The sequence below is a fragment of the Lynx rufus genome, unplaced genomic scaffold (genome assembly GCF_022079265.1).
Source record: "Lynx rufus isolate CCGP_SWC_20201006 ecotype Redwood Valley unplaced genomic scaffold, mLynRuf1.p SCAF_1, whole genome shotgun sequence".
Classification (NCBI taxonomy): domain Eukaryota; kingdom Metazoa; phylum Chordata; class Mammalia; order Carnivora; family Felidae; genus Lynx; species Lynx rufus.
Window position 1 is genome coordinate 135,951,013 of NW_025814823.1, and position 27,390 is coordinate 135,978,402.

The 27,390-nt window shown below is 37.0% G+C and overlaps 2 protein-coding genes across 8 annotated transcripts in view; one reads left to right on the forward strand and one right to left on the reverse strand.

Moving 5' to 3' along the window:
- The window catches only part of CDK7 (cyclin dependent kinase 7), a 42,358-nt gene extending 26,775 nt beyond the window's left edge, over nt 1-15,583 (forward strand). For 3 of the 7 annotated variants that reach the window (XM_047087522.1, XM_047087560.1, XM_047087568.1), the window contains 4 exons: nt 2,607-2,693; nt 6,736-6,885; nt 10,025-10,172; nt 10,591-10,788. In XM_047087522.1, coding sequence (XP_046943478.1) covers nt 2,607-2,693; nt 6,736-6,885; nt 10,025-10,172; nt 10,591-10,619 — 414 coding nt within the window. In that variant the 3' untranslated portion in view covers nt 10,620-10,788. The other 4 variants (XM_047087512.1, XM_047087531.1, XM_047087552.1 and 1 more) reach the window with 3 other exon arrangements.
- The window catches only part of CCDC125 (coiled-coil domain containing 125), a 30,321-nt gene continuing 16,992 nt past the window's right edge, over nt 14,062-27,390 (reverse strand). The window contains exons 7-12 of the mRNA XM_047087500.1: nt 24,253-24,335; nt 22,567-22,682; nt 21,716-21,823; nt 20,374-20,548; nt 15,637-15,773; nt 14,062-14,776 (exon numbers count right to left, since the gene is read on the reverse strand). Of these exons, the coding sequence (XP_046943456.1) occupies nt 14,468-14,776; nt 15,637-15,773; nt 20,374-20,548; nt 21,716-21,823; nt 22,567-22,682; nt 24,253-24,335 (928 nt within the window). The 3' untranslated portion in view covers nt 14,062-14,467. The remainder of the gene's footprint in view (nt 14,777-15,636; nt 15,774-20,373; nt 20,549-21,715; nt 21,824-22,566; nt 22,683-24,252; nt 24,336-27,390) is intronic.

Genomic DNA, 27,390 nt, shown 5'->3' on the forward strand with positions numbered 1-27,390 from the left:
CCCTGAGATTACTTTAAATAAATACTTAAAAAAATTTAAGGGCACCTAGGTGGCTCATTCAGTTAAGCCCTCTCTCCCTCTCTCCCTCTCTCCCTCTCTCCTTCTTTCTCTGCCCTTCCCCTGCTGTCTTTTGCACATGCACATACATGCCCATGCACTCTATATCTCTCAAAAATAAACTTAAAAAAATACTTTACATCATACCTAAACACTCATTCTTAAAAAACATAATTAAAGTGCCAGCTTGCCCATGAAACTAAGGCTATCATGACGAGTGTCCCTTGAGTACAGTTTTTACATCATTAGTCTGCAAAGTAGGAGATAATATTTTGAGGTATGAGAAGAAAATGTTAGCATGCCTAAAAATACTTGCAAAACGTTATTTAATATAAGTTCAAGTTTCTTTTTCTGGGTACACATTTCATATTATATAATAGTGTAATGTTATACATAGGAGTTGTATTAAATCCGGATCCAGTCAGAAAAAAGAAACCACACATTAATTTAAAGAGGGAAGTTTAATATAAAGAATTAGTTATAAGAAATTGGAATAATGAAGGTTGACTAATAGAAAGTTACTCTGAATTCTGAAGAATGTAGGAATAGCACACAGAAGGAGCAACCACCCTAGCCCTGAGATAGAGCACCCAAGGAAGAGGACCCAAGGACTGAGATCTAGACCTTGTTGAAAAGGGCACACACTAGGGGCGCCTGGGTGGCTCAGTCGGTTAAGCATCCGGCTTCAGCTCAGGTCATGATCTCACAGTTTGTGGGTTCGAGCCCCGCATTGGGCTCTGTGCTGACAGCTTAGAGCCTGGAGCCTGCTTCAAATTCTGTCTCCCTCTCTCTCTGTTCCTCCCCCGCTCATGCTCTGTCTCCCTGTCTCCTTCAAAAATATTAAAAAAAAAAAAATGAAAAGGGCACACACTGTGTCTCGCTGGATGACATAGAATTTGCCGTGGAGCTGTGTTGGCAGAACTTGTTGGAAATCTTTTCTTTTGCATGTGGAGGAAAGCTGTTCAGGGGTGGTTTTCTGGAGGCACTCTGCTACTCAACCCTCTCTAGAGGGAAGCTGCTCTGTGCATTGGGCAATGGAGAAACTGCCCACAGTGGCAGGAACCTGTTGCTAGAGAAGCTCAGAGTACTGCAGAGGGTGTGCTGGGCCAGCGAGCTGGAACTGGGAAGCAAAAGTCTTCTTCCTATAATATTCCTCCAGCAGCCTCCATTGTCAGAGCTTCAGCTGGCAAAAGAAAAATACGTTTTTGTTTTTTGTGGTTTTTTTTTGAGAGAGAGAGGGCACAAATGGGTGAGGGGCAGAGAGAGGGAGAGAGAGAGAGAATCCCATGAGGGTCAGAGAAAAGGAGGGAGAGAAAGAAGCAGGGCTCACTTGAAGCGGGGCTTGAGCTCATGAACTGTGAATCAGGACCTGAGCCAGAGTCAGATGCTTAACTGACCGAGCCACCCAGGAGCCCCCAAAAGGACAATAGTTAAAGACCTACATCTATTTTCTCAGAGAAGGCAAAAAAGGGTGAGCTCGAGTAAATTGATAACTGGCAGAGTTAAATGCTTTTTTGGCAGTGTTGGGGGCAATTGGTAGTGGTCCACAGTAGTAGAAGTGTTGGAGACCTGGTACTTAATCTGGTCTTTTCAGTGAGTTTATAAACTTTTGAAGGCGTTTAACTGTGAAAGGCCTGTTATTCACAGTAAATTCTTTTTTACTTTTCTGTATATTTACACAGATGTTTGAGAATGAATTGGAAAGTAGTGTCTATATATAGCAAGGATTTTAATTATTTATTAGCTTCTAATTTTTAACTTGTAATCACTTACCTTTTAAAGTTCATCATTATACCTCTTCAGAGAATTAGCATGCCAAGATATTATATAAATTAGATGGTAATGTATATACGTTCTGCCTGCCTGCCAGCCTTTGCTCTCCTTCACTTTAGCTAGAATAGTTTTCCTCCATTTTAGACTTTTCCTCTGACTCTTTTTCATCTTTCAGCTTTCACTGCTGCTTCCTCTAGGATGCCTTCCTTGACATAGCTAAAGTGGGTTAGGTGCTATTCTGTGTGGGCTAGAATCCTGTACTCTCACTGAAAACATCATCTTGTAAAGACCCCCTTATTTATATTACCAGCATTCCCCACATCTACCCCATAGGAGGGTGAGGACTGTCTTGTTCCCTTCTTTAAATACCTAGGGCTTAGTTAATTAGCACAGTGCCTATTACATGGTGGTTTTTTTTTTTTAATGTTTATTTATTTATTGAGAGAGGGACAGAGATAGGGAGAGTGCACATGAGCAAGGGAGTAGCAAAAAGAGAGAATCCCAAGCAGGCTCTGAGCTGCCAGCGCAGAGCTCGAAGTGGGGCTCGGTCCCATGAACTGTGAGATCATGTACATGGTGATTATTAAAGAGTGAATAAAATGAGCAGGATGGTACTGTTTACTTGGTTGGCAGTGTAGGACATAATGCCATATCCAGTACACCTCAAACTACATTTTGATTTTTGTTACAGTTTAGTTTTTCTTATTAAGTTTACAGTATTACTTGTGTAACTATTACAAAACACCTTGAAATACCTGTGTCTTGCTCTCTTTCAGGTTCCTTTTTTGCCAGGAGATTCAGATCTTGATCAACTAACAAGAATATTTGAAACTTTGGGCACACCAACTGAGGAACAGTGGCCTGTAAGCCTTCATACATGTTCTTTAATGTAGTTAGGATTCTATATGTTGTTGTCGTGTAGGTATTTCTTAAAGAAATGTATTCACGTCTTAATTTACTAGTAATATATACTCTGCAAAATTTATACCAAGTAGAAAGTTAAAATTGTGGTATGGTATCCAGCCTCCCACGTACATGTTGCCCTTCCTCCATCCCAGGGTTAATCACTGTCAGTTTGGTGGAACGTCTTGCTGTGAAGATACATACATAAACATATACTTAGACAATTACATATTTTATCTTTTCTTTAATAAAAATAGGATCATGCCATATAAACTTTTTGCCACCAACTTGATCTTTTTACTTAACGTTTATAACTGACCTTTTTCTTTTTTATTCTGATGTTTTTGTTTTTAATAGCTGCATATTTTATTTTAATGGGTATTCATGTTTGTTCATCAACATCTTGGTGGATTTAGGGTGTATTTGTAGAATTTTCACTAACAGTTAAGATGTCTCAGTATTGTGCATATTTTTAATCCATTATATTGTCTACAAAAAAGAAATCTTAAGTCGTGAGTAAAATTTACACCAATTTAAGTTGCTAAATTGTATATATCATAGTTTAGTAAGATAATCTCACTTGACTATTCTTAAATTAAAACTGTAAACCTGCCTTCTGGTTAAAACTGATAAAATTATCTGAGGCTGAAATTTAGTGTAAGGAGTTTTTTTTGTGCTGTTACTTCCTCAACTTTCTAATTGAAAGTTTGCTATATGTACTCATTGTAAAACATGCTTTAGTAGCTATCATTTATTAAACACATTATATGCCATCATGACAGGCTTTTCATAAATGTCATTTTCCCAACAATCCTATGAAGTAGGTACTGTTAGTCCCAGTTTATTTGAGACAAGTGAGGTTTAATGAGGATAAATAACTTACTTACCCAAGGCTACACAGTGTCAGAGCTAGGAGTGCAATGTAGATCTGTCTGACTCCAGAGCCATGTTCATGTTACTCTGTACAGTACTTTTCTCTTAGACATGATTTTCTTTTTTCCCCTCTTAGACATGATTTTTTGTCTTTTTTTTTTTTTAATTGTTTTAATGTTTATTTATTTTTGAGAGCAAGACAGAGACAGAATGCAAGTAGGGGAGGGACAGAGAGGAAGACGCAGAAGCAGGCTCCAGGCTCTGAGCTGACAGCACAGAGCCCAGCATGGGGCTCGAACTCATGAGCTGTGAGATCAAGACCTCACCTGAAGTGGTTAACACCTGAGCCACCCAGGCGCCCCAGGCATGATTTGCTAAACAGTAACTGCTTTACTGATATTTTCCTTAGATTTTTGAAAATTATACTTATTTTGAGATGATTGTAGATTTTAGTTGTAAGAGATAATTGAGATATTCCTTGAACTCTTTACCCAGGTTCGTACAAAGTTAGTACAATATCATGACCAGCATGCTGACGTTGATAGGATTAACATACAGGGGCGTCACCACAAAGATCCTTTATGTTGCCCTTTTTTAGCCATACCTACTTTCCTTCCATTCCCTCTCCCTCTTTAATCCCTGGCAATCACTAATCTGTTCTCCCTTCTGTAACTTTGTCATTTCCAGAATAGAACTAGAATCGCATATTATGTAACTTTTTAGGTTTGCCTTTTTTCACATTCAGCATAATTCTTTGGAGATTCATCCAGGTTGTATATATCAGTAATTTGTTCATTTTTATTGCTGAATGGTATGTATGTACCACAGTGTGTTTAACCATTCACTCCTTCGTTGTTTCCAGTTGGGGCTGTTAAAAATAAAGCTCCTATAAACATTATGTGTAGGGTTTGTTTGTTTTTGTTTTTTGTTTTTTGTGGGTTTTTTTGTATAAAAATAAGCCTTTATTTCTCTAGACTAAATGCTCAGGAGAGTAGTTGCTGACCTCTATGGTAGCTGTGTAGTTAATTTAAAAAACTGCTAATTTGTTTTTCAGACTGGCTGTACCATTTTATATTCTTACCAGCCATAAATGAGTAACCCATTTTCTCTGCATCCTCTCCAGCATTTGGTGTTGTCACTTTCTTATTTCAAGTGTTCTGATGGTTGTGTAGTGACAGTTCATTGTGATTTTAATTATTTCGCTAATAACTGATGGTGTTGGATATGTTTTCATGTGCTTATTGGCCATCTGTATATCTTTAGTTAAATGTCTCTTCATGTTTTTTTCCCATTTTTTCAATGAATTGTATTTTATGATTTTTTTTAAGTAATCTTTGTACCTAACATGGGGCTCGAACTCACCATCCTGAAATCAAGAGTCACATGCTCTACCCACTGAGCCAGCCAGGTCCCCATTTTGTGATTGGATTGTTTGGTTTTTAATTCTGATGAAGTCTATTTTATCAGTTTGTCCTTCTACAAATCCTTGTTTTGATGTCAAGTTAAGGAACTCTTTGCCTATCTCAAAGATTTTTCGACAAAACTATAAAAAAAGTTAAAACTGTAAATAGTTTTATAGTTTTACATTTGTCATTTCAGTATGTGATCCTTTTTGAGTTAATTTTTGTGTGAGGTGTGAGACTTTGATCACAGGTCTTTTTTTTTTTTTTGGCTTGTGTATGGTCCAGTTGCTTTAGCACCATTTGTTGAAAAGACTATCTTTCCATCGAATTGCTTTGCATTGTTGTCAAAAATCAGTTGGCGCCTGGATAGCTCAGTCGGTTCACAGTCTGACTTTGGCTCAGGTCATGATCTCCCACTTCATGGGTTCAAGTCGGGCTCTGTGCTGACAGCTCAGAGCCTGGAGCCCGCTTCGGATTCTGTGTCTCCCTCTCTCTCTCTGTCCCTCCCCTGCTTACATTGTTTCTCTCTCAAAAATAAACATTAAAAAAAGAAAAAGTCAGTCGGGTAGACTCAGCAGCTGTCTGGGGCAATGGACTTTCCATCCTGGAACCATGGCCTAATTTGTTGGTAACCTGGAGAAGGCCCAGGTGCTGGTGGACACTTAAAGCTTGATTGGCCACATTTTGGCAGTATGCCAAGATTGAGCTGGTTCTTCTTCTCCCTGCTTAGATTCCTGGAGTTACTCAGAGCTTGGAAAAAATAGTCAAAAGAGTTCTCAAACAGCCTCACAGTTACGGACGCTCTGCTAAATGTTTTGGTGACCACTGATGTGTGGATATAGTTTTATGTCTTTGAGATCATAGGCAAGCATGGCATTGTTGACTAGAATGTTTAAAGACCAGTCTTTAACATCTGTTTATATTTGGTTTATTATTTGAATAAAATAAGACAATATATCAAAACAATGAGTTGGGCATATTTGTGGGGATCTGTTTCTGGGTTCTGTCTTATGTTCCTTTGATCTATACCTGTCCTTCTGCTTAATGCCACAGTCTTAAAGTAGCTATGCATTAAGTGTTGAAATCAGGTAGATTGATTCCTCCACTTTTGTTGTTTTTCAAACTTGTTATAGCTATTACAGTTCTTTTGCCTTCCCACATACTTTTAGAATAATCTAAAGTGATTTTGTCAGAATTTTGGTAAGTATTCCCTTCAACTCCATATATCATTTTGAGGAGAATTCTCATCCTTACAAAATTGAATCTCCAAATCCATGAATAGGACAGGCCTCATCATTTTTTTTTTTTAAAGATTTTATTTTTAATTAGTTTCTACACCCAACTTGCATCTCGAACTTACAATCTGTTGTAAGATCAAGAGTTGAGCACTCCACCAACTAAACCAGGCAGGCACCTCAGTTATGTAGCTTTTAGTATAAGTGTCCTGTGTGTTTTGTTAGATTTTCATGTATTTGATTATTCTTTTTGAATTATTCTAAATGGCATTTTAAATTTCAGTATCCACGTTTGTTACCAGTATATAGAACCACAATCAATTTTTGTGTCTTTATCCTGTATCCTCTAACCTTGCTTTACTCGGTAATTTTAGGAGTTTTTAAATAGATTTCTTGGAATTTTCTAGATAGATCATTTGACAGTTTTAGTTCTTCATTTGAGATGTATATGACTTTCAGTCCTTAAGTTTGAATTATAAATATTTTTACAGGACATGTGTAGTCTTCCAGATTTCGTGACATTTAAGAGTTTTCCTGGAATCCCGTTACAACACATCTTCATTGCAGCAGGAGACGACTTGTTAGATCTCATACAAGGCTTATTTTTATTTAACCCATGTACTCGAATTACAGCCACACAGGTATTTTAGCATATCTTTCTTATATTAGGAAATATGACGATAATCTTAACTCTGACACTGATAAAATAGAGTATCGTAAGATTTTCTAACATTCTTTAAATACAGTAAAGATGTGTTTTTGTTTTAAGGAGTTATAAGTTTTATCTTGTACTTAAGCTACAAGCCCCATTCAGACTGGTATTAAACTACATCATGCATACGCAACAAGAGAGTTTACTTTTGTTTAGGAACGTATAAATATGTATTTATTTCATAATTAATTGGCTTTCAAGTAGCTTACCTAGAGAAGAAAAAATAAGAATGGTTTTGTACTTGTTAAAATAATGATATTTCAATTAATGCCAAGCCTAATGCCAAAAGTGTTCTGGTCTTTTTCCCCCATGAAATGCAGTCAGTCTCGGTATGCATGCTGATCATTGTCATAGTCAGAAAGTGATAATGGGGAGAAAATGGTATAGTTCCTTCTTTTTCTTTCTTAAAGATTTTATTTAATTTTATTTATTTATTTCAGTGTTTGTTTATTTTTGAGAGACAGAGCTCGAGCAGGGGAAGGGTAGAGAGAGGGACATAGAGAATCCAAAGCAGGTTCCAGGCTCCAAGCTTTCAGCACAGAGCCCAGTGTGGGCCTTGAACTCACAGACTGTGAGATTATGACCTGAGCCAAGTTAGATGCTTAACCAACTGAGCCACCCAGGCACCCCAGATTTTATTTTATTTTAAAGTTGCTTTATTTTAGAGAGGGAGCAATCAGAATCGGGGGAGGGACAGAGAGAGAGCGGGGAGAGAGAGAATCCTAAGCAGCTTGGTGCTGCCGGTGCGGAGCCCAATGAGGGGCTTGATCCCACAAACTGTGAGATCCTGAGTTGGACGCTTAACTGACTGAGCCACCCAGTCACCCCTAAAGATTTTAAGTAATCTCTGCACCCAGTGTGGGGCTTGAACTAAAAATCCTGAGATCCAAGAGTCACATGCTCTTCTGACTGAGCGAGCCAGGTGCCCTGAAAATAGAAAAAACTGTATGCTTACAAGAGACAGAAAGATAATCTGAATAGAATAGACATCGATACTGACCCTAACTTAAGGGAAATAAGAATCAAACTCAAAAAAATTAGAAGACCAAGAATATCTGCTTTTCCAAAAGAAGGAAGAAATACTGTCCAACACAAAAACAAAAGAACATTAGATTTGAAAGAAAAAAATCCATTGTCTTTGTTTTAAAAACAAGCACAAAACAAAAAAAGGTTAGTGTCCCAAACACTTAAAATTGGGGCAGGGAGGGGTGCCTGGGTGGCTCAGTGGGTTGAGCATCTGATTTCAGCTCAGGTCATGATCTCACAGTTCATGGGTTTGAGCCCCGAGTTGGGCTCTGTGCTGACAGCTCAGAGTCTGGAGCCTGCTTCGAATTCTGTGTCTCCTTTCTGTGCTCCTCCCCTGCTTGGGCTCTGTCTCTCTTAAAAATAATTAAACACTAAAAAAAAAATTTTTTTTTTAAATTGTGTCAGGGAAGTGTAGAAATGCAACACAGTACAATGATTTGGCTTCATAAAGTAAGACCCTGATTAAAATGAAATGTCATAAGTCTTCATATCTATGCACAATATACCAAGAATATAACATAGATATTTTTTCACTTAAGTTTATTACAGACTACCAGATCATTGTTTAATGCATTTACTTCTATAGGCCTTCTCTTTTTGGCAGTACATGTTACCTTCATACATACATGCTAGATATTTTACGATTAGAAGCACTCTTCTCATTTCAAATAAGTACCTTATCGTTAACCTTTCCATACACACACACACACACACACACACACACACACATACACACACACACACTACCTTCATCATAAGAAATTTGAGATAAGGTCAGATTATCTAGAAAGTTGTTTTCATTAATAGTAAAAATCAAAATATAAAACATGTAAATAAAAATTTATAGAAAAATACTAGTTGTACAACTTATTTGGGTTATATTTTGATAGAATTTTTTACTTAAAAAATGTTTATTTTTTAATTTTTTAAATATTTGTTTTTGAGAGAGAAAGCGCACGCAAGTGGGAGAGAGAACCTAAAGCAGGCTTCAGGCTCTGAGCTGTTAGCATAGAGCCCAATGGTGGGCTCAAACCCACAAACTGTGAGATCATGACTTGAGCTGAAGTCGGATGCTTAACTGACTGAGCCACCCAGGTGCCCCATAATGAATTTTTTAAAATGGGTTTTGACTCATGAATATCTGTCTTAAAGTTGCAATGAGATAGTCTCCCTTTCTTAAATCTCTGATAGCTCAGGATTAGCTTAATTTACTTAGGGAACTGCTGATTTGGAAGCATACTTTAGAAATGCAACTCTCTTGAAGTAAGGAATCTCTAAATTGTCACTGCAAATAATGTGAAATAATGTTGTGAGAGGAAATGCTTGAAAAGTTTGTATGAATTTCTTTATATTCCTGAAAGGATTATTGAAAAGGAATTTTTGTGCCTATTGAACTGTACTATGCAAATAATGTATGAACTTGACAAAATTGTCATTTAGAATAAAACTATTTTTATTGGAATTCAGGACCAAAGTAAAGAAAGTATCATGTCATAGAACATTGAACAGGTATTATGTAGAAATAACCTTGCTCATTTCATTCCCAGTAAAATTTTTAATTGTGGTAAATTGTTGGATTTTAATACATTGTTACCAGCCTGTTGTGTCTTTTAAAAAACTTTTAAAAAATCTGTATTTACAGGCTTTGGAATTTGAATACACATACATGTTGTGACAGACTTTGAAGTTCTTTTTAAGCAAGTTTCTGTCTTTACATGTTGAACTATAGAGCCCCTTATGTATAGAGAGCTGAATTATACATGTCTTAACTAGGGATATTTCATACTTAATATAGGCTGTTCACCTGTAGAAAAATTACAAGGTAGTCTCTTTTTCTTAAGGTAATGAAATTTTCAACCAATACCGTTATATGTTTCTTTGCAGTAATTTGCTCATCCAAATTCTTGAGATTAATTTCATGTTGGAAGTGGGGCATTCACATAGTGTTTTTAATGTTCTCAATAATTCTGGTGTTTTGATTTTCATAAACAGTTCAGATACTCACTTAAAACCCTACTTTCTTTGGTATCTTTTCTTTAAAGGCATTGAAAACTAAGTATTTCAGTAATCGGCCAGGGCCAACACCTGGATGTCAGCTGCCAAGACCAAACTGTCCACTGGAAACTTTAAAGGAACAGTCAAATCCAGCTGTAGCAACAAAACGGAAGCGAACACAGGCCTTGGAACAAGGTAAAACTTTCATTTTCATAAGAAATGAAATGAATTCAGAAAACTCCAAGTAAGTAATGTATAGCTAGTGACTGAGGGGCAGCTAAGAAATGTAGATTGTGAGCTGTTTGCTTTTTTCTAAGTGTATGGTAGAGAATGTGGTATTTTAGCCATATTTGTTTCCATTGAAAATAATTTAATTAAACCAAACATTTTAAAAGGATGTGGGCACTTCTGAGTATACCTCAGCGTTGCACAAACTATCAATGTGTGCCTTATTTTCTTTATAAATTTTTATCGGTATACTACATGCTTAATGTTTAACAAGTGCTATTAGCAAATCAAAGCAAGTAAAATATATTGGATGTAGTTGGATGCAATGACTGGTTAGAATTGCCATAAGATTAAATGTGAACAACCTCATTTTTTTTTCACCTAGGAGGATTACCCAAGAAGCTAATTTTTTAGTTACAAAGATCACTGGACAGTATTTTACTACTGAAGGAAATAGTCCAAAAGGCAATTAATGGAAAAATAGTAAACGTTAAGTGAATGCTGTAGAAGGAATTTGTAAATATTCTACACATGTAAAATATGTAAAACTGGATTATTTTTATTAAATGTATTTTAAAACAAACTTAATTCTGATTTTTCTGATGAGAGTGCAAAAGTAAGATTAAATTCAATTCTCTGAAATGTAGAATTGAAAATTCATTAAGGAAACCTTAATAAAAATAATCATCAGTTATTTTGATGACCTGGCCCATCTAGCTTCACAGATTTATAGTAGTATTTAAAAATGGGGTAGTAGGGGTAGAGGTAGTATTTAAAAATGGAAGCAGTAGTAGTAATGTAGCATATACCTACGACCTAGAGTTAACAAATGTTAATACACTAAATAGGAAAAAAAAGATAAAACTACAAATGAAATTGAGGTCCCTTTAATATGCCATTCCATTCTTTTCCTTTTTGGCTTCCCAAAAGGGAAGCGACTCTCAGGAAATGAGTGTCTTTCCATGATTTTATACTGCTATTTTATAAAAATGCATGTAGTAATATACAGTATTGTTTTGAGTCTCCAAGTTTTATATGAATGATAGGCTATCTCATACTATATTTTTACTCAAAGCTTTTTTATTTCTTCCATGTTAATACATATATATCTAATTTATTTAACAGCCATCTAATATATAAAAATACATCTATCTTACGTATACAACACTACATTCTTATGCTTTATTTATGGACTGTTATTTTTCTTTCCTGTATAAAAAATTACCGTAAGTGTATCAGCATAAAGTAACACAAATTTACTAGCTCACAGTTCTATAAGCCAGATATCTGACCTGGCTCAACAGTGGTTTTCACATAGGTCAAAATCAAGGTGTCAGTTGAACTGGACTCTTATCTAAGAGTTTCTAGAGGAGAATCTGCTTCTATGCTTATTCAGTTTGTGTGATTTTAATGCACATGCTTCCTGTCCTTGTTAGCTGTCAGCCAAGGCTTTTCCCAGCTTCCTAAGACAGTCCACATGCCTTGTCACATGGCATTCTCCATCTGTAAGCCAGCAGCCGTGCTTAGAATCTTTTTGGTTTTCTTGTCTGCTACCAAAAAGGGAAGTCTGCTGTCTCAAAAAAAAAAAAAAAAAAAAAAAAAAAAGGTCACCTGATTGGATTATCCATATATTAAGGTCAATTTACTTGGGATTTTAATCTCTTTATAGCAGTACCTAGATTAGTACTTAAATAATCAGGATGGGAATCGTAAAGTATGCATTTTCAATAATGTTGATATTGCCATGTTTCCACTGTGTTCCCAATAGCTATTTAGTTCTTAAAAATGAAGAACTCTCCACACCCCACCCCACCCATCCCAGGTGCCTGGGTGGATCAGTCAGTTAAGCATCTGACTCTTGATTTCAGCTTTTGATCTCAAAGTGGTGAATTCAAGCCCTACACTGAGCTCCTTGCTGGGTATACTTCCCCTTATCTTACTCCATATATAAAAACTAACTCAAATTGGATCAAAGACCTAAACTCAAGACCTAAAACTGTAACAACTCTTAGAAGAAAATATAGAGGAAAAGCTTCATGACATTAGATTTGGCAAGGACTTCCTGGATAGGACCCCAAAACACAGGCAAGAAAAGTGGGGGGAAAAAAGACATAGGGCATCTGAGTGGCTTAGTGGGTTAAGTGTCTGTCTCTTGATTTTGGCTCAGGTCACAATGGGTCATGAGATGGAGCTCTGTGTTGGGTTCTGCACTGTGTGTGGAGCCTGCTTGAAATTCTCTCTCCCTGTCCCTGTCTCCCTGCCCCTTGCTCACGTGCTCTCTGTCTCTGAAAAAAGAAAAAAAAGACACTGGACTACGTCAGCATTTAAAACTTGTATGTATCACAGGAGTGTTAAGCAACACAGTGAAAAGAACAGAAGAATATATTTGCAAATCATATATCTGATAAAAGATAGCTCAACAATAAAATATTTTAAAAAATGGGCAAAGGACTTGAATAGACATTTCACCAAAGATGATCTAGAAATGGCCAATAAGCATGTAAAAGATGCTCAACATTACTAATCATTAGGGAAGTGCAAGTCAAAACCACGGTGACATACCCCTTCATACACGTTAGGATCACTACTATATATAAAAAAAAAAAAATCATAGAAAGTAATAAGTGTTGGTGAGGATGTGGAGAAATTAGGACCCTTGTGTACTACTGGTTGGAATGTAAAGTGGTGTAGCTGCTATGACAAACTGTAGTCTTTGCTTAAAAAAATTTTAAAGGCATTTTCATATGATCTAGCAATTTCACTTCTGAGTTATATGCCCCCAAAATTGAATGCAGGTTCTCAAATATACACGGTCATCAACACTGTATGAATGTATTTGTTTCCCCTCATCATCTCTAGCACTCACAGAATCTTTGTGATTTTTCCTAATTTGGTATCTCATTATCATTTACTTTTTTTAAAAGTCTACTGTTGTTGAATAGTTCCTCACATTTGCTTACCATATATAATCCTTCTTTGTGAACTGTTGATTTAGATTCTTTGTCATTTGGGGAGTATTCCAAATGTTAGCAGTTTAAGCATCTGCATTTTATATAATACACATATACACACATTAAAAAAGAACATTTCTAGCTTTTATTGTTTTTTACACTTAGATATTATTGAACATGCCCAAATCTTTGCTTTCCTTACCTTTTATTTCATATTCAGTTATTATATGTATTAGTTCTGTGTATACTCTTTATCATATTCCATTGACCTGTTGGTACCACACTATTTTAAATAATGTAGCTTTATATTACTACCAGGACAATGCAATTTAATGTCTAGTAACAGTAGTTCCTCATCATTACTCCTTTTTTCAAAATTTATTTGCCAAAGTTCATCTTTTATTAATATTTATTAAAGGCAACTAAATGTTCTTGCTTTAACACAGCTATAAATGGTTTCTATTTTATATTGTTACTTCACTTTACCTGTTGTTACCTCATCTATAAGTAGTATTCAATGTAGCCATATATCTTTTTTTTTTTTTTTTTACTAGAGATCATAACTAAAGTTTTATAAAACTTCTAAAACTTCTGACAGTGTAATGCATTTCCTTTGGCATAATTGTGATATTACTAATATAGCAACATTCCCAGAAGGTATTAAAGATTTTATGCAATACCTTAAAATTCAGCATCAAAACCAAAGAATGGTGTAAGTGCTAGAATTCTGCACAGTTCTGGCTCCAAAGTGTCATCACAACAACAAAAAAAGAAGCTATAAAGGTAACTAGCAATGCTTTGAATATACTTCTGCCAAAGTCCCACCATGATAACTTTTTTATTGAAGTTAACTTAAGGAAATTACTAGTTGTAACCTTTCTCTGGCAAATGAAAATCCTGAAAAATAGCAATAAAACAAGATACATGTATTTCAAAAATTATCATGCAGCCACTCCTAGGCATTGTTATTTCTTAGAGCATTAATTTATATTGTTGCTTAAGCCAAAGATCCCTTTAGTCAATCAAAATAGTTTAATAACTTTTTTTTTCTCAGAAATCACTTTCTTGTTTTTAAGATGTTGGCAAATACTGAAAATTTAATAAAGCATACTAATGTAATTTATAAAATCCATCAACACAGAATATTAATAAATTTCTTGTAGAAAACATTTGAGTATTTAAGCTACCTTCTAAAACTTAGAAATACCCATAAAACATACAACTTCTGAAGATGTAGCAACATTTGTACAGTCCTTTTTTAAAGTATCATAATATAAACAGCTCTCAGGTCTGATTTCAACTGATTTATCTTCAAAACATGATATTTGATGGCAAAGAACAGGATCTTTTGAGAGTTCTTGTGTAGTGCTGATCTCTGTGAGGGTGCTGGATTGAACAAAGACAGCCCGCAGAACTTAAAATGTGAACACTTGAAAACACAGGATCATGCAGTACAGGGAATTCTGAAACTTTCCCCCATGCATTTTTTAATGGAAAATTGTCTTTCACAAGATTTTTTTCCTTATTGTCATTTGAGGTGGTGTCTTTCTCTTCTAATGCCCGAGCAAGCATGTAACTAACTTTTCTTTGATGAGCCAAAGCTTCTTCTTTGTCATTCAACTACTTGGACAAAAAATAAAAATATGCCAATTAGTCAATAAATCACAGCATATAGAACTATAATCAGACTTTTTCTCAGAATGTTCTGTCTTCAATCTGTTAAGTCAGTCAATGTAAATACATTAATTAAATAAGTTAATCTAGCGATACCCAAGTATTATGCTACACATTACTGAGGACTTTTTTTTTTTTTTTTAAGGAGGAACAGAAGTTTCCTTCTGCTGAAACTTTTGTAGGTCATCTGAAGAGAGAGGAAAAACATACACGTGGTGTGTGTGTGTGTGTGTGTGTGTGTGTGTGTGTGTGTGTGTGTGTAATATCAACATGTAATTACCCCTGCAAGAGAAGGCTGAAGTTCTTTATATGTGAAATTTTTTAAATATATTTATATGTGAATAAATGACTTTAACCCTCTTGTATAGATAAGTATGTTCATATAGCATGAGTCTTTTAGTTTAGTCATATGAAATAGGGATAATGATTCAAGATATAATGTGTGAGAAAGTTGCCTTGTACATTTTAAAAATTCCTGAATTAAGTAAAAGGTCTTGTCATGGACTGTATGTGTAAATGCAGATGACAGAGGTACCTGCAGTTAATTACAGGGAGCCCCCTCTTTTCAGAGGTGAAGCTTTAAACTTGTACAGGAAGAACATGGATGGGAGAAGTGGGAAGAGCATGCAGGGAATTTAAGGAGATGAAGATCAAAACTGGAGGATGGTACCTCAGCTGAGAAAAGGGCATAAAAGGCAAGTACAGAGTACTGAAGAACGGAATTTTTAAAAAAAGAGTTGAATTAATAGGAAACAAAAAGATTAGCTTAACCACAACTTCTAACAAGAGAAAGCAAAAACACTGACCAACTCTGTTAGCATCTTAAAGACTTCCTGAGGATTATCCTGGTCTTCAGTCTTCTTAGAACTGTTTTCTGAAGGGAGCATACCCAACAGTTTCTGCCCTAAGGTCTTCTTACTTCCTTGTGATGGTAATCCTAAAACTGAACATGCAAATCAACTGAAACATAAAAACCGTCACTCATATACTTCCAGGAAAAGAGGTAAGTCTGAACCAAGGATTAATTCATTTGTAAATCAGTCAAGAGGTGGTTCTCTTCTGGAGAAGTCTGGTGAGTTAGGCATCAGTGTAGTGGGAAGAGAACACAGACTTGAGAGGCAGGATGGCAAACAGAGGTTGAGTGGGTCACAGCATAAGGACCTAGAGCAATGCCCTGCCTGCCGCTCTACTCCTTGGCTCCCAGCGATAGCTTCCCTCGAGAGAGCATGCAGCCCACATTACCAGATCATCTCAGTCTTCCAGAGGAAGCAGCAATCCAGATGTGTGTGTGAAGTCTTCCAGTGTTAAATGTCAGCCACTTACCAACATTATTTGACAACACTATGTAGACCCAACAAAACATGTCTGCAGGCCACAAGTGGTCTCTAAACCATGCAAATCCTGCGTTAGAGAAGAAAGACCTGGACTTGAATCCTCATTTAGCCCCGTACTCAGTGACCTTGGACAAGGTCTCTGCTTTTTTTCTTGAATGAGAATAATAGCCTCCATGCTTCAGGATTGCTGTGTCATTAAATAATAGAGCATAGGGGCTGGGAGAAGGGAGTGGACAGTTAGTGTTTAATGGATAGTTTCTGTTTGGAAAGATGAAAAAGTTCTGAAGATGGATGGTCTTGATGGGTACACAACAATGTGAATGAAGTTAATGTTATTTAAATATGGTTAAAATGGGGGATGCCTGGGTGCCATGGTCTCAGCTCAAGTCTTGATCTCATAGCCATGAGTTCAAGTCCTATGCTGGGCATGAAGTCTACTTAAAGTTAAAAATGGTTAAAATGGTAAATTTATGTATTTTTTTTTTTTAATTTTTTTTTTTTTAACGTTTATTTATTTTTGAGACAGAGAGAGACAGAGCATGAACAGGGGAGGGGCAGAGAGAGAGAGGGAGACACAGAATCAGAAGCAGGCTCCAGGCTCTGAGCCATCAGCCCAGAGCCCGACGCAGGGCTCGAACTCACAGACCGTGAGATCGTGACCTGAGCTGAAGTCGGACGCTCAACCGACTGAGCCACCCAGGCGCCCCAAATTTATGTATATTTTAACACAATTAAAAAAACAAACAAACAAACATGTAGCCCAGGTACTGACCTAATGTTTAAAAGTCCACATCTTGAAATGTGTACACTGATGATGTTCTTTATAGAAAGGATGCAGTTTTATAGCAGAAGGTACCAAAATTGTGGATTTATACAAAGAAAACATCAAGAATGCCTTTGGAATGCTCTGCAAATGGTCTAATGGAAAACTGAGAACAGATAAAAGACAATTCCCTTTCCACCCAATCCTGATAAACCACAGCTACCGGGGCTCACTCACTGACCTCTTCCTCAAGCAACTTCGACAAAAGGAGAAAAGCCAGACAAGTTGATGTGCTCATTAGCTTTGATGAGTGAATGAATCTGCATCTCTATTTGTAGTCTTAAAAAAAAGAAATATGCTATAACCTATTTCTCAGAACTCGTCTAAGCTGTCATATCAACAAGAAAAGTTAATGTCTTCTAAGATGTTAACCACATACAAGAAACTGACCTATGGCAACATCCTGTCCCTCTTCAGATTACTGAAATCCGTGAATAAAATGAATCAGTCTTGTCACTAAGAAACTGACAAAGAGTAGGGGCACCTGAGTGGCTCAGTCGGTTGAGCTTCCAACTTCGGCTCAGGTCATGATCTCACAGTCTGTGAGTTCAAGCCCTGCGTCGGGTTCTGCACTGACAGCTCAGAGCCTGGAGCCTGCTTCAGATTCTGTGTCTCCCCTTCTCTCTCTTTGCCCCTCCCCCACTCATGCTCTGTCTCTGTCTCAGAAATAAATAAACATTAAAAAAAAGAAACTGACAAAGAGCTACTGACACTTGTATGGACTTGTAAAGGCCTTTCGGAGATGAATCAGTTATTTTAAATTCTGCTTCCAGTCTCTTCAGGGCCTTAATGGAAAACAAAGCAGGAGCTATATCTATCAAATCATATTTTTAATGGAAAAGTTTTTCAAGTTTGTCATTAGCTAAGAAAGGCAGTCGTTCTAGAATATAAAATGAGTATGTATTCAAGTGCTGAAATGAATATTAATCTACCTCTTAGGAAAAACCCATTTTGTCTGTCTAGCACTACCTTTTTGGCTAACTTCCAAGCACACAGTGGGTGGTCTTCTGTGCAGATGACAGAATGTGGCAGGCTTTCATAAGATTGTTCTAACCATGCCTTCCCCTTCGTTTTCTTTCTCCCATAACTCTTCTCCTCATCTTCCATCAAAACAAACAAGCAATTAAATTACATTTCCAAAGGGATTTGCCTTCAGTTCACATCACAGAACACCAAGGTTGTGCTTAAAGAGAACACCTTTGAAAATTCGGCAGTCCAGCTCCTATCAAGGGCTTAGCTTAGGACCTACACATTTGTGGTCCTTGAAGGAACTAGATATTAACATTTTCCATCAATTCCTAAAAGACTAAGTATATGGACTATGTTTGCATATTTGCCTGGCAGAATCACCTACATTGAGTTGGACACTAAGGTTATACCTTTGGCCTTTATCAAGGGATTATTATAGATAACAGCCATATAAATGCTGATTTTATATTTATCATAAATGATTGTTGGGGATTTAGACATTACATTAGCCAGCTCAGGGATTTTTGTTGTAAGTCTCATGTCAGAAAACCATTTTAGAAATTAATTTCAGGATAGTGTGGAATGCCTCCTTAAGAGTCAGTGTTGAGAGTTAGGATTTCCTGTGTTGCCCTGACTTCCACCTGATAAAGTCTAAATACAGAAGTCTTATGATCTGCTTCTATCTACTTTCATAGTTCTTGTTTATCGCTTCCTTTTTTATTTCCCTATATTTTATTTTCCCTCTATTTATATTTTCCCTATATTTTATTTTATTTTCACATCACTTGACCTGTATATTATTAGGAATATGTACTACTTGAGAAAAAAATTAAAAATAGGTATCTTATTAAAAGTTTCATTTTTAATATTCTAAGACTCATATTTCCAAAGTTCATCTGAACACAAGAAAGATTGGAATTAGGATTATTGGTTTTGACATATTAGAAAATATTTAGAAATATAGTCATCTCAGAATTTCAATATTAAAACATCTAAACCTACAAATTATATAATCTTTCTTGACTAATAAAAGATTACAAGTTGGAATTTTAAATTGAAGCAATGTGAGTTGCACTGAATAATACTGATGAATAAAAACTGATACTGAACATTTAGAGAAACTAAAATTTCTAAAAAATAACAGCTACTTTGATTTTATTGGATGATCTACTTCCAACTGTCATTTTTATTCTGTTATTCCATTTTTATATATTTTGTTCACACCAGTACAATACTGAAAAATGGCCATTAACTTTTGATAGGTTTGTGAAAAAAACCTAACCCTTGTTTCATTTTTATAAAAGTATTTTATTAATATTTCCAACTTAAGATTTTTCCTCTACTCCTCCATCTCCTTTTAGAATCATACATTTCAGCAAAGTTTAATTAGACATACTTAATGTTTGGGTTTCACTATTTTTTTAAAAAATTTTTTAATGTTTATATTTTGAGAGACAGATGGAGCATGAGCAGGGAGGGGAGGGGCAGGGAGGGAGGGAGACACAGAATCCGAAGCAGGCTCCAGGCTCCAAACTGTCAGCACAGAGCTAGATGCTGGTCTCAAACTCACAAGCTGTGAGCTCATGACCTGAGCCGAAGTTAGACGCTTAGCTGAGCTACCCAGATACCCGAGTTTCACTATTTTCATTATGACATCTAGGCAGTTTACCTTTAATCACCTAGCACTCATAAACTTTCCCCACTAAACATGTTCTTATTTAAATGAGATAGTTGAGGGCACCTGGGTGGCTCAGTCAGTTAAGGGTCTTTTTTTTTTTTTTTTTTTTTAATTATCTTTGAGAGAGAGACAGAACACGAGCAGGGGAGGGGCTGAGAGAGAGGGAGACACAGAATCTGAGGCAGGCTCCAGCCTTCGAGCTGTCAGCACAGAGCCCAACACAGGGCTCGAACCCATGAACAGTGAGGTCATGACCAAAGTCAGCACTTAACAGACTGAACCACCCAGGCACCCCATGGCATCTGACTCATGATTTCAGCTCAGGTCATGATCTCACTATTCTTGAGATTGAGCCTTGTGTCCGGCTCTGTGCTGACAGCTTGGAGCCTGCTGGGGATTATCCCTCTCCCTCTTTCTCTCTGCCTCCCTCCCTAACTAGTGTGCACACACACTCTCAAAATAAGTGAACAATTTTTTTTTAAGTAGCTTAAATGAGATAGTTGAGTAGTAGGAAAGATTCTACTGTTTTATGGTTTTGGTGATCCCAATATTTCTTCTGCATATGTAACGTCCAGTGACCCCCTTTCTTCCCATAGTTGCTACATTTTGTAATAAATCACAACTGTGATTGATACTTTAATTATATTCTCCTTTCATTTAACGGTGCATAATCAACTTTGATTATAATCAAAAACAACTAAAATTGTACCTGATTATTGCCATTATAATTCATATTTACCATCCTCCTTAAGGTGCTTCCAATTTATCCATTTTGTTGCTTTTTTACACATTTTATCCATTTGTGTCAATCTTAGTGCCTGGTCATTTTTCCTCATTAATTGTTGCTCAAATGCAATTCTGAATGCATCTGCCATTATGTAAGCTTCTTCTTTACTCTTCTGCAAAAGTCCCAACTAGTTTTGAAAGAAAGTTTGACAGGTGTCATATGCAAAACCAGAACAATTCTTGCCTGAATGCTGAGTAACATTAGCAAATGTACTCTCCTGCCTAGCATGTATCTGTCAGTCTGATCTATTTCATGTGCTTAAACTAATCAGTACTTGCTGATTCCCCTCTACAGTAGCTGCCCACTCTGAACTAGATTACCAGAAATTTCCTTCCTGGTGCCCGATCATTCCTTGTTAATCCACTTCTTGGACCTTACCTCATTACCACAGAAAGGCCTTGTGTGTGTCCTGCCCAACAAGTAAGAAGGGAGGATGCCAAAGGCTGCATTTCCATTCTGCCTTGGGCCAGTCTAGACAGTATCACTGAAAATAATTATGAATGTCACCTTTTAGATATGTGCCATAACTGACCCTGACTGATCTTTGTAATCTTATGCTTGTCTTAATGAACTGCTAATTTTTAGCTGTTATTTTTCCTATGTCTGAAGACTTGAAATTCCATACCTTCAATAAAGGTAAAATATTTTTAAAATTATGGTCCATGTTTGTATTTGTTATTATAATTAACTATAATGGCAGCTGTCATTTAAGTGCCAGCACCTGCATGGTGCAGTGCTAAACATTAAATGTCTGCCTCTTCTATTTCCGCAAAACAGCCCAATAACTAGTTATTATTCTCTGTTTTAACATATGTGTCCAAACCCACACACGTAGAAAATACTAGAGCTACGACTCAAACCTAGGTCTGGCTGGTACAAAGGTCCCTTCAGTATACCTTGCTGTTTTTCTGCTAAGCTTCATGTTAATCTCCCCATTTATCAGTGTTGTGGATCCTAGTGATTTTAAGCATGAGCTTTTTCCTCTAATTATAAATAATTTGGGGACCATTTATAGAGAAAAGAAACATAAACTTAGGAAATGTTAACTATAAACTTAGGCAAACAACTTTATGTTGCCATAGTATCATGCCAAGTACTATTTGTATTTTGGAACCATGTAAATAAAATCCAGTTTGTATGTTAATTCTATCACATGAAAGTAAGCCTAAGTAATTCTATCACATAAAAGTTCCACAGCCAGTGACTACTAAAAGGAAGCTAATTACTGCAGATATTTCCCTTCTATTAATAGAGAAAAAAAAAGCTTTTAGTGTTTTGATAATATGGTACTTACCTCCTGTTTGAGCTTAAGAAGCATTTTCCGAGCCGATGCCGCCATTTTGGCACAAGCACAGGGACTCCCTCCGGGACCATGGCAAAGGCAGGCTCCGAGGACAGCAAGCTTTAAACCCGAGAACATTACTCCCATTACTGAGGGTCGCACTACCTAGCTGCACACAAACGCAAGGGCACTTACACACATGCACATTTATATTCGAGCATGCAATTCAAAGAAATTGGAAAGAGAAACAAAAATAGAAGAAAACTGACAGGCGGATTTCAGGATCCAACCACAAATGAGGAAAGAATGTTACTACTTGGAACAAATCCATAAAGGAGTTCTACCTTGCTTCTTTTCTTTTTCCAAAACTTCTAAATTGGCACCAGTTTCTATGTTCTGAATCCCTGCCAGGAACTTGAAGTAATATTAAAATCTACCTTGTCGATTTGTGAATGAGCTTAGCCTGGCTGCCCAGCATTTACTCCTGCCAGCTCCCACCAGGGAGAGGTGCATGCTTAAAAATGATGAATGAATTTTAATATGTCAGGAAAATAATCATCCCTCCATTTCTAAAAAAATACTTGTGATTGTGTCATGTGAGACACAGCTAACACAGCTTATGCTAAAACTATAAAAATAAGAAATGGGGCAGGAAGTGGCCAGCACATGTCCTAGTGTACCAGAATGTAATGCATGGTACCAGTAAGGTTGAGGCACTGTCCTGGGGAAACCAATGGGCCTCTCTTACCCTCAGTCTCAAATTGCTAAGTATAGTGCTATTCTAGAACATGTCGCAGGCGGTGACGGGGAAAAGGAAAGTAGAAAATCTCCCTCTTGTTCATCTTTCATACCTGCCTACCTACCTCAAGACCTGAAACCTCTGTAAAACCACATTTATCACGGCACTTGTGTTCCTGAGCTGCCATCTGCTGTTTGATCTCCAGCATGGCGAGGGCCTCCAAATACTGTCGATTTAAAACTAGGAAGGGCCAAAGAAGAGAGTGTTAGTTATGCAGTCTGACTCCGGCCTCACCTAAGCTACTGGTTACACCAACATCATACACTCACTTCTTACAAGCAGTGCATATGTAGACATTGCCTACCAGAACAGCACAGCCAGAAAATCTGATAAAATAGTGGGTATCAAACGAGATGACAGATACTTAACATTAGATGAAATGTTACTGTATTTAATGTGGAAGTGTCCAAAGTCTGGTCTTCATTTGCTCAAAGAAAATTTGTAGGATTTTCAAAGAACATACAAATGCAAATTATTTGCACTTGCTAGATCTTGAGACCACCAGATGGTGAGAGCTCATGCATTCATGTCAAATGGACCAGCTATCCAAACTCTATTAGACTTCTATTATGAGTTTTCACAAGTTCTCAACCATTTATAACAAGAGCGGTCCTACTATATCCTGGAACAGAAAATCGTGACTTCTCCCCGACTTGTTGCAGAGTGAGGTGGTAGAGAGGGAGTGGATGTGGTTATAGGCTGCTGCTTTCCTGAACTAACCTAACACAGGTGAAATCTCCCATCTGCTCTAATCACAGGTATGGAGAAGCACCATTTTCTCTGTGCAGTTCTCACCCAGGAGCTCTGCACTATTCACTTACTAGACTACAGAAAGTGCCCCTCTCAGGCCCATGACCTGATTTAGAACTTTGTCTCCTTCAAGCCACTACTTTGAAACAGTTTCTGCTAAGAAGGAAAAAACAACACATCTCTTAAAATTATATAAAAAGTTGATGCCATCTTAATATTCTTAAAACATCTTGGAGGCGCCTGGGTGGCTCACTCGGTTAAGCGTACGACTTCAGCTCAGGTCATGATCTCATGGTTCGTGGGATCAAGTCCCACCTTGGGGTGTGCACTGACATTGCAGAGCCTGCCTGGGATTCACTCTCTCTGCCTCTCTCTCTCTCTCTCTCTCAAAATAAATTAATAAACTTAAGAAATATATTCTTAAGATATCTTAATATTCTTTTATTAACTTTTGTCATAAGGTGACTTATTACATAAGGGGTGTATGTGTACACACATATAGGTAAAAACTTTCAAGTCTGTAGTCAGTCAGTATCTTGAAAAAACAAGAGTGCTAGTATTAGCCTTAATACTATTAGAATACATTCCTAATACATTAGTCCCCCCCCCCAAAAACATGTACTTAGGTTTCTCAAATATGAGGTGCTCTACCATTTTGTTTTACACTGAGTAGAAAAACAAAAGGATAACGGGAGAATGGGGAGAAATGCTTACTGGATACAGAGTTTTACTTTGGAGTGATGAAAATCTTTTGGAACTAGATAATTGCGCAACATTGTGAGTGTTATGAATTATTTACTTTTGAATGGTTAATTTTGATATGTGAATTTCATCTTAGAATTTTTCCATTAAAAAAACCGTAATGATGCATTTCTTGGAAGTACGTTACTTCTAAATAATAGCACTTTGTCTATTGATACGTATGTTCTTAACATAGGACACTAAAACTGATATTTTAACATATTCTTAAGCAATCATCAAAATAACGCTCTTCACTTACGTGCATTTTCCGACTTCAGCATTTTAATTTCTTCTGTTTTCACATTCAGAGTTTCCTTGAGGACTGCATTTTCACAGTTTAGCCTGGAAAAAAAGTACCCTCCAAATAACTAAAACATTAACATTTCATTGTTTTTGTTGTTTTAAATTTTTTGTTTTTATTTATTTTTGAGACAGGGAGAGACAGAGCATGAGCAGGGGAGGGGCAGAGAGAGAGGGAGACACAGAATCCAAAGCAGGCTCCAGGCTCTGAGCTGTCAGCACAGAGCCCGACGCAGGGCTCGAACTCATGGACTGAGATCATGACCTGAGCTGAAGTCGGACGCTCAACCAACTGAGCCACCCAGGCACCCCTAACATTTCATTGTTGAATGAGAATATTTGTATCCCATAATCAGAAAATAAAAACCCAGATAAAATTCTTCCTACTTCAAAACAAGCTAGAACTTATATGTGTCACAAAACAAAAACAATTTAGAGTGTGGTAAGATTCTGGACATACTCTTAACCCTTCTGTATACTCATCTGAGAAAGAATCAGAAGTATCTCAAATTAAAAAATAAAAATAAGGAGGGGGGCTGCTGGCTCAGTAGAGCATGCGACTCTTGATCTCAGGGTCATGAGTTCAAGCCTCACATTTGGTGTGGAACCTACTTAAAATAAAAATTTAGGGGCGCCTAGGTGGTTCAGCTGAGTGTCTGACTCGTGATTTCGGCTCAGGTCATGATCTCACAGTTCTTGAGATTGGGCCCTGCATCAGGTTCTGCGCAGGCAGTGCTGAGCCTGCTTGGGATTCTCTCCCTCTCTCTCTGCCCCTCTCCTGCTCATGCTTTGCTGTCTGGTTCACTCTCTTTTTGTGCAGACTTCATAATAAAACCTCTTTTGCTAGTTCTGCTTAATTGAAGAATATCCTAAAAGGCAGTCTACTGACAGGTGCAAATCTGGGTGTTTGAATCAGAATTTTCTGGATTCTGTGCCACGAAAACAAAATACAAAAACCAAGACAACACTATTCAATTGGCATAAATTAAGATTTATGACTTTCTCTTGAGGAGGCACTTTTATGCATTGCTAGTAGGAATGCAAAGTGGTACAAACCTTACAGACAAGAATTTGATAACATCTAATAAATCTACATATGAATTGAACTTTTGACCCAGCAATTCTAAGAATTTACATCAGAAGTACATCTCCCAACAACACAAAAATATATATGTCAAAGCTGTTTACTGCAGCACTGTTTACAACCGCAAGATACTGGAAACAATCTAAGTGCCTATATATGGGAGAATAGTTGAGTACACTATGGCACATCCACACAATGGAGTGGTTTCCTGGATATATTGTTAAAAAGGAAAAACAGTGCAAAAGAATATGTACAGTCAGCTGTTCTTTGGTGTAAGAAAGAAGGAGAAATAAGAAAACAAACATATCTGCCAATTTGTGCAAACAGAAACAGAGGAATGATAAATCAGAAAACAGTAACTGGTTATCTATATAGATAGTGAGGGGAAGGAAAGATGGCAGGTTGGGAATGGGGTAGGGGCCCTGGTGGGAGAATGACATTTCTGAGTATACCTCAGAATAGTTCTGACTTTTGGAAGCATGTCAGTGTTTTATAAGATCAAAAATAGATCAGACGAATAAATAAATCAACAAGGATGACGAAACAACTCTAAAACAGAATATAGATAAAAACAAATGAACTTAAATGAATTGTATAACCACAGAAAGAGAAAAAAAACTAAAGTCAGTTTTGAACACTTGTTTTGACTGGATCCCCTCAGGTGAGAAACAAAACTGCAAACAAATATTGAACTCTAGTTAGTAGGTTTGATTTTGCAATGGTGTGTATTAGCAATTCTAAAGCTACTTTCTGCATATTCTGTGACAACAAATAAGTAAACATTGGGTGAAAAGAGCCAGGTTTCTCACTGGAAGTTACAAATATGGAAATGAGCAAGGCTCAAATGCACCCTATGGTGGTGGGTTGCAGTTGAAGATATGGGTGTGAACTCAAGGGTTCTGAACAGAGAGCGATGAAGAGGTAGATGTATATGTCAGTGTGTGCGTGTGCATTTCCAGTCGTCCTCTCAGAGGACCTCTTAGCAATGACTTCCAGTAGCCATAAGCACACCTAGCACTAAGATCTTGATTTCTAAACACCATTCCCCGCTAAAAGGAACCAGGAATCCTTGGAAAAATGCCAATATTGTAAGCATAGTGGCCTATTACCTCTTGTACCAGAAAGCAAGAAAGTGCTCCAACAATAACAGGGAGGTGTCAGAAAGCCACAGGAGCCAGCTTGAAGGGGCTCCCATTGACTGAAGTTGGAAAACTGTATGCAAAAAAGAAATTATGATAGTAACCCATTGAATAATGCAAGAATTCATGAATCCATTTTGGTATAAACAAATGGGGGAGGAAAAAAGCTCTTAAAATGCCAGCAAATGAATATAGAAGGAATAACAGAATTAGAAAATTACCATTTGGCAACGGTCATAGTAATGACTGCTTCAGGCAGAATAAGCAGTGGATGTAAAATTAGTGGGTGAAAATCCGATTAATCACATAATCTCACAGCATCTCCCCACAAGATGCTTACTAACCAGAAGGGGGAAAAATAATGGCTTTATAGTGGAAAATGAGGGCAGATACCACCCCTTAACCAAATAGTCAATATTCACATGCAAGGAACGGGACAAATCCACATTGCAGGCTCCGTGATATGATGCACTAATAACACATTGTTTCAGTAGTAATAGTGCCCCAAATGCATAACCTGAATCGAATTCAGAAACACCAGACATCTCCAATGTAGTATATTCTATAACCACCCTGTCCTCCTCAAAAAATGTCAAGGACAAAGAAGCACTCATAAATGTTCCAGATGTTTTCCCCTTCCTTCGCCCTCCTTACTCCTCATAGCTGTTTCAGATTAAAGGGGACGGAAGTTTAGATATGACAACCAAATGCAATGCGTGATTCTGGACTGGATCCTAGAACACAGGAATTTTTTTTCTTTTGATATAAGGGTATGTATTACTAGGATAATTAGCAAAACTAAAAAAGGACTGTAGGTTAAACAAGAATATTAGGAGGCACCTGAGTGGCTCAGTCAGTTGAACCTCTGACTCTT